This window comes from Vidua macroura, chromosome 3 (assembly GCF_024509145.1).
Source record: "Vidua macroura isolate BioBank_ID:100142 chromosome 3, ASM2450914v1, whole genome shotgun sequence".
NCBI lineage: Eukaryota > Metazoa > Chordata > Aves > Passeriformes > Viduidae > Vidua > Vidua macroura.
Window position 1 is genome coordinate 52,130,892 of NC_071573.1, and position 7,321 is coordinate 52,138,212.

Below are 7,321 nucleotides of genomic sequence, written 5' to 3' on the forward strand. Positions count from 1 at the left end.
CAGATGTTGATGCAGAAGACACCTATGCCCTGATGAACTAATTCTATGGGGCTTCACCGACACAAGCCTTTGGCTGAACACCAGTGATCCACAGGGCTTTGTATCCAACTGAGTGAGGAAAACATCTCCCAGGGGAAAAAGTGGAAAAAAAAAAAAAAAGAAGAGTGACTAAAAAATGAAACAAATGAAAGGAACTCCGCAAATCCAGATGTTGGAATTTTCCAATCCCCCTAGCAAGACAAGATAAGCAGGGGATAATCCTTGTTTATATAACTTTTCTTTTTTACTTTTAATTTTTTTTAATAAAACCTTAGACCAACAGGCATGTTTTCACCAGTTTGTGTGCATCTTTTCCAAATCCGCACCGAGAAATTTCGCTAGGGCCCGCACCCCCCTCGGGCCGGGTGCTGGGGAGGGTCGCCGTCAGCGGCCACGGCTCTCCTTCCACGGCTCCCCAGGGGTCCCTCGGGCAGGGCAGTGACGAGCCCTCGGCCGGTTGCCCTGGCTGAGAGCCGTGCCCTCCTGTGCCCCGGCACGCCTCGTTGCGGGCCCCTGGCCCTCACAGCCCCTGGCTGCGGCGAGGACGGAGGTTGCCGGCTCGGGGGCGGCTCTCGGCCCCTCGCCCTCAGCGGGCCGGCGGCGCAGCGCGCGGCCGCCGCCGGGGGGCGCGCTAGGGCCGCGGCCGCCCCGCGCAGGTGGCTGAGGGGCCGGGCCGGGCCGGGCCGGGGCTCCGGCGGCCCCGGCGGGCAGCGCCCGAGCCCTTCGGTGAGCGGGCAGCTGCGCCTCCTGCGGCCTCCAACCCAGCGCCCACCCGTGAATTTTTGACTCCCGGGGAACAAGGACGAGGACGGCGTCAATCTGTGCCTTATTTCCCACCGAGCGCGCGTTGCGTGGCGGGCCGGCTTAGGGCTGATCTCCCGTCCAAATAAAGCAGCGCGTCTATTTATGGCCGTGGCTTAAAGAGGAGCAGATCTCATGTACCATGTTGGAAGTTCTTGAAAAACAGCCAACGTACAGAGGTCAAGTTTCCTGTACTGACAGCAACTGTGAGACGGCAGTGTCCTTCGTGAGGAGCTGGAGAACTGGGTCACTGTGCATCCTTCACTAATCGCTGGGTTCCAATTATAAATTACTTTAGTCTATTTGGAAGCAGTGTGGAGGACAGAGAGAATCTGCTTGAAAGCCTGTTACTGCCTCAGCCATGGGAGCCAGTGAGAGCATTGCCAAGGGGTTCATGTCGGCAAGATGAGGGTCAGGCCCCCAATATTGCTCAGTAGATGATATAATGAATAAAAAAAAATACACACTTGTGGTATCCACTGGGATCTGACTCTTCATTAAAAATTAAGGGACAAGGCAGACAATAAGATTGTTTGGCAAATTTCCCCAGGGTCTACTTTTAAGAAATCATAAAACCCCTTGGCGATGCCTTGCCCAAAGCCAGTGCTTTCCATAGCTGCTGTTACTCAGAGGCAGCAGCTCTCAGTTTTACATGGAGTTGTATGCAAATAGACTCTACCAGTGTGCCCATGGAACTGCCTACTCTTGGAAAATCTTGCATGGAAGTATTTAATGTTGACAGACTTAAGTAGTGATGTCTCAACTGTGAAGAATCTGTTGTTTAACCAACTTTATGAAGCAAAAGTGCCTATCATTAAAGTGAGAGTATTCCCTTTGGTTTTAGAAGATCATTGAGGCTTTAAACATCTATGCAATTTAGTATGCACATAATTTGATAGTCTGTTTTACAAGAAGTTGATTAGAATCAGAAAAATCACCCTCCCTAACTCCCGCAGAGGAGGGCAATGAAATGTGCGCAGATCAAACAAACCTTAAAATGGAGACAGGATTTATATAGTGGCAAATTGGGCAATGGCTCTTAAAACGACAGCTGTATTCTTCTAAACATTCTTTTACATTATTGGTGAGTTGGTAAGTTATGATTTACCATAATTTGAGGTAAAATTTGCTGTCACAAAACATTGGCAATCACTGGCTGAAACCAGAAGGCTGCTTTTTTTTAATTCTTGGTATTGAGTTTTCTAGGAATGGACTGTCACTGCCTGCAGTGTGCATTTTTGTCATAGTTTTTCCAGGAAGCATACACTTCCTTCTTTTTACCTTTGCTAATACTTTAATATTTACTTTTTTTTGTTCATAAACATGTTAGCTGCTTTGTGTCTGTAAGGCAAAGAAGGACAAGTATCACTTTTCTCACCAGCTGGGGCAATCTTAGAAATAGTAATCACTTTAATTTCCCAGCTTGATTCAAAACACTGCTATTTACACTCCCATTGTGTGGTGATATCCTCCTGTTTATGTGACCAGGTTTAAAATTTAACTACATCCACCATGCTGTTTTTCTTCCTAATTCAGAAGACAAGGATTAAAAAGTAAGCAAAAAGAAGGCTCAGTGATACTGCTCCTCTGTTGAACTTGGGAAGTGTGGCTAAACAGGATTACACGTATTATTAGGGTCCTGATCCCACAGCCCTCACCAAACTAATAACTTGTGCAGGAGCTTTGCCAAAGGCCGAGTGAGGGCAGAAGACAGCAACAGTTGGCACTAACTGTCAGCTGCCTTAAAATAATGGGCATTTTTCTCTGAAATATTTTAAATAAACCTGTATGGATTTGTGTCAGTGGCTTCAGTTGGCAACAATTTTCTGGGGGAGAGGGGTCAGAGATGTCTCACTGTGGAATACTTCAATGATATATTCCCCTTTTCCTAAATCACTGGAAATGAAATAAAACTGGTTCCAGTGTCATGCAGATCTGGATTGATGCACAGGAGCAATATCCTGTGTTACCCTGTGAGGTAAGACAGAGGCAGAGGGTGACACCCACCACCCTCCCCTCCCATGTTACAAACTCTTTTTACATAGCTCTTCCAGGTGAGATAATGAATATACAAAAGAACAAAGTCTACTATATAAATGAAAGCAGATTTATAAAATTACAAGTTTAATAGATAAATATAATAAATACTTTATGCATCATAACTCTGGACAACTACATTTATAGCAAGTATGTTGGCAAGTCACAAAAAAAGTTGCGCCCTCGGCAACTTTATTTTTCAGAAAACCACACTGACAGGAATATTACAATGTAACACATGAGGCTGTATGCTGTAAGTATGTTCAAATCCCGCTCACCTACCGAGTTCACCATGACATATATATGGGTGTAGTGTACCTTCTTTCTTGGAATGTCTTTTTGCACACCAACACTGTTGTACAGATAGATGTTATGTTCTACTTACCAGGGACAGTGGGGAAGAGTTTTGAAGAAAAATACTGGTAAATGACTTCTAGAAAAACTAAAGCATTTCTTAACTTTTTATTGACATTGGCAAATTAAAATAGAATAAATTAACAATATTTTCTCAAAAAAATGTTTTGTACAAAAATACTGTCAAAATTTCCTGAAAAGCTTTCAACACAGTAGTATCTTTTCATGTACTGAATAAACTATATTAGCACAGTGTCAAAACGCTGAAGACAGAAACAAAAAAAAAAAATCTGTGAAATGTTTGCCACTAGTCAACATTCCATCCACACCATATTATTGTCTGTACATATGGGGGAGGGGGAATGGGTAGCAGACTTTTTAAGTAACAGTATTACTTTTCCTGATCTGGAAAGGTTTGGCCCACATCTGTTAAGCTTCCAGTTTAGCGTATTCAGAAAAAAAAAGAAAAAAAAAATTAGTCTGCACTGCAATGCATAGTTAAAAATTAAGCAAGATGGCAGCTTTTGTGCAGTAGTATCTGCCCTTCAAAGTTCATGCAACCAACTAATGCATTTTTTTTCCCTGTTCGCTCAGAATTTGAATGCAGTTCAAGTCATTGGAAATCATAGTTTACAAAATCCACAAGATTAAGCAATTTGCCAAGATTAATATCTAACAGTCCGGCACTGTGGGAATTCTGGGCATGTTACTGCGAGGAAATTAAGAGAGGGAGGTCGGGAGGGGGGCAACCAACATAAAAAGGCAGAGTTCGCTAGATATTATTACTACAGGAGGGGAAGTGAGTGACAAAGCTACAAAAAGAAAAAAAAGATGGCAGCGATTAAAAAAAAAAAAAATTATACAAGCGCATAGTTGACTCTGCTTTCCAGATTCTCACCTTTTCAAGCCCTGAAAAGTGAGACACCGTGTCTAGGGGAATGTTTTCATTCGCACCGATAAAAGTCCTTTGTTTGTTTTAAATGAATCAGCAGCTCACCCTGCTGGGCTGCTGTTTGCAAACGAAGTCTGTCATGAAGTCAAACTCGTTCTGTCCCAACCACAGCTCGGGAAGCTCCTTGATGCGATCCAGCCCCATTTCGATGACTAAGGACATGAGGACCTCCTCGTCGATGAAGTCCGTGTCTATGACATTGGGCGGCAGCATTGCCGCGGGGACGTGAGGGACGGCGGGCGGCAAGCCGCTGCCGCCGCCGCCGTGCTTGGGGTTGCAGTCCCTGAAATGCTGCTGGCTGCCGCCGTTCAGCTGGTGGCTACCGGGGTGCAAGTCCGGCATGTAGTGGCTGTGGGGGTAGGGGTGGTGGCTGAAGTACTGGTTGTTCAGCTTCTGGAGCTGCATGCTGGCGCTCAGCTGCCCTCCCGGGCTGGCGACGGGGGGGGCCATGAACTGGGAGCCGCTGAAGCGGGCGGGGGGCGGCATGCTGCCGGCCGGGTGCCCTCCGCTCACGCTGCCCGGCCCCATGGCGTGCCTCACCCCGCTGCTCGCGTTCATACTCCCAGCTCCGTAATGTATATGGTCGCCCATCAGGGCGCTGAAGGCGTGCTGCTGCGGCGGCTGCTGCTGCTGGTGGTGGTGATGGGGGGTGGGAAACTGCCCCATGCCCATCCGATGCGCAGGGTGGTGATGGAGCCCGCCGGATCCGTCGGGGAATCGTCCGTGGTTCATGGCCATCATGTGGTCTGCCATGGCTCACCTGGAAAGTTAGCGTGTGAATATATTAGGAAAAGACACCCTCCTCGGACATCCAGCCGCCCTCTCCCGGACCAGCTGCATCTGCCTGGCCCTGGCAGAAATTACTTCGCTGGTCCTGCAATCCTCTCTCCTTCCCGATGGAGGGAATAATAATAATAATAAAAAAAAAATCTTCAAAAAATTTTAGTGGCTCCACCATGGAGTACAAAAGGAAAAATAAAAGGAGAGCCCGCGGAACGAAAATCCCGGTCCCCTCTGCTAATCCGGCGGGCAGCACGCCTTCCCATTCCAAGTCGGGCATACCTATCGGCGGGGAGCGTCGCATTCGGCCACCGCCGCCGCCTCCCCTCATGCTCCGGAGCCGCCCAAGCCCCCCAGCTTCGCCCTCGAAGGCAGCGGATTCCCACGGCACTCTCGCTAACTTGCGGGGAACAAGCAAAGAATTGGCAAGTCCTACCTAGCCGCTGTCAGCAACTTTTGGAATTAAGTACCAATTATTTTGGTGAAAATACGGTAATGCACAGATAAGGACATGAAGCCAGGCAGCTGAGAAACACCTTTCCTCGCGTGTTTATACAGTCACGTTTTTCCTGTTGCACACAAAAGGGACACCCGGCACCAGCCACAAGAACCGCCGCACTCACCTCCCAGCTTCTTTCTTCTTCTCCTTCAAAGGTGGCGGTGGAATCAGTCAGCGAGAGAATCACCCAGCATAGAGAGGGCTTCTCCGGCTCCCTCTCCCTAGCGCTGACGTGACCGGCGCCGCGAACGCTGCCGCAGCCCCGGAGCTGGTTCTCGCCCCTCCGCGAGGCGCATCGGCACTTGCCAACAATGAGCTGTGTTCCTTACACGGCTTTGGCCGCGGCTAATATAGGATTTCAGAAGGGAGGAGCAAAACCCTTACAGGCAACCAGAAGTAAAACCTGGAGCAAGCGGGGCGGGGGGGGGGGGGGGGGGGAGGGAGGGAAAAGGGGGGAAGAAAAGAGGAAAAAAAAAACCCCGAACACCCAACACCCAGCGCGCGCGCGCAGGCAGCAGGGCACACGCGTGTTCGGAGACACGCGGGAAGGGGCCAGGCGATCGGGAAGGCACCCGCGCACCCCGCGCTCAGCGCCTCCCCCGGGGACAAAGCGGGGCTCCGCGGCGGGAGCGGCACCCGCGCACCCCGCGGCCGCTCTCCTCCCGCCCACGGCCCCGTCCGGCCCCGCGCCCGGGCATGACCGCTGCCCCTTGCGCCCCGTCCGGTCGTGTCGCTGCAGCACGGCGGCCGCCGACACGCGTGGGACTGTGCGCTCCGGCAGCGCTGCCTAGGCAGGGCGAGGTCCTTCCCTCCGGCGCCGCCGAGGTGCAGGTGCCCGGATCCGCCGGCGTGAGGCCCCAGAACCCGCGTGGGCGTCCATTGGGCCGGCCCCTCTCCCGGAGGCGAGATCCGAAATCCACCTTTTTCCACAAACACGGGCGCCGTATGCGGGAGGTGTATGTGGGGATACCGGCACGTTCCCCACTTCCCACGTCCCTTCATCTCCTGTTTTTTGCCCGCTGCCACCCGGGCTGCGCAGGGCGAGTGCCCACCCACTCTTGCCCTTGGCCGGTGTGGTGGGGTTTATTAGTTATTTACGACTGTTTCCATTGGAATGACAGAAAAAAAAAAACCAAAAAAAAAAAACAAAAAAAAACCAAAAAAAAAAAAAAAAAAAAAAAAAACCAAAACCAAAAAAACAAAAAAAAAAAAACAAATCCAAAACAAACCAGAACATGTGAGCTGCGGGTGGGCACGGGCAATCGCACGGGCTGGGCACGTCCCCTATCGCTCCCCCGCTGCCCGGCAGAGCCGTGCCTCGCTGCACAGCCCCAGCAAGGGCCACGCGTATCCAAGCCCCCCCCACCCCCCCACCCCCCCCCACCGCTGGGGCCGTCGCTCCTGCCTTTTGCTCCAGATCCACCAGCTCCTTTCTGAAGGGCAACCATGCTGCCCTTCAACTAGCAGAGAAGAGCTGAGGGGCTGGGGGAGGCATGCCACAGGGAAGTGCGGGATGGTGGCCCACTTTTCCACAGTGCCTTTGCCTGGCTTTCTGCTTCCGTGTTTGTTTTTCTTCTTGGAGCCGTCTACGGGCACGCAGAGAGGACGGTGCTAGGCAGGACACACACAACACAAAGAATTGTGAATATGAGGTCAAGACAGCCGTCGTGTAGGCTGAGATGGGGTTTCTGCTCCTCCATGTGTTTTGTAAGGTGCAGCACAGTGCAGGAGGCCTCCCTGAGGAGGCACAGGTGAGGCAAATGGGATGCTTCAAGAGGCTCGCCATGTGGCAGTGTCTTGCCCCCTTTTGGGTGGGCCAGGTTCTTAGTTGGCTGCAGTGACTTATAAAACCTAAAGGA

General features: G+C 50.7%; 1 protein-coding gene across 1 annotated transcript; it reads right to left on the minus strand.

Moving 5' to 3' along the window:
- Nucleotides 1-2,947: 2,947 nt before the first annotated feature.
- CITED2 (Cbp/p300 interacting transactivator with Glu/Asp rich carboxy-terminal domain 2) lies at nucleotides 2,948-5,854 on the minus strand. The gene is made up of 2 exons (XM_053974428.1): nucleotides 5,587-5,854; nucleotides 2,948-4,943 (listed from the first exon to the last, which is right to left on the minus strand). The coding sequence occupies exon 2, from the start codon at nucleotides 4,934-4,936 to the stop codon at nucleotides 4,217-4,219; it is 720 nt and encodes a 239-aa protein (XP_053830403.1). The 5' UTR covers nucleotides 4,937-4,943; nucleotides 5,587-5,854; the 3' UTR covers nucleotides 2,948-4,216.
- Between the last annotated feature and the right edge of the window lie 1,467 nt (nucleotides 5,855-7,321).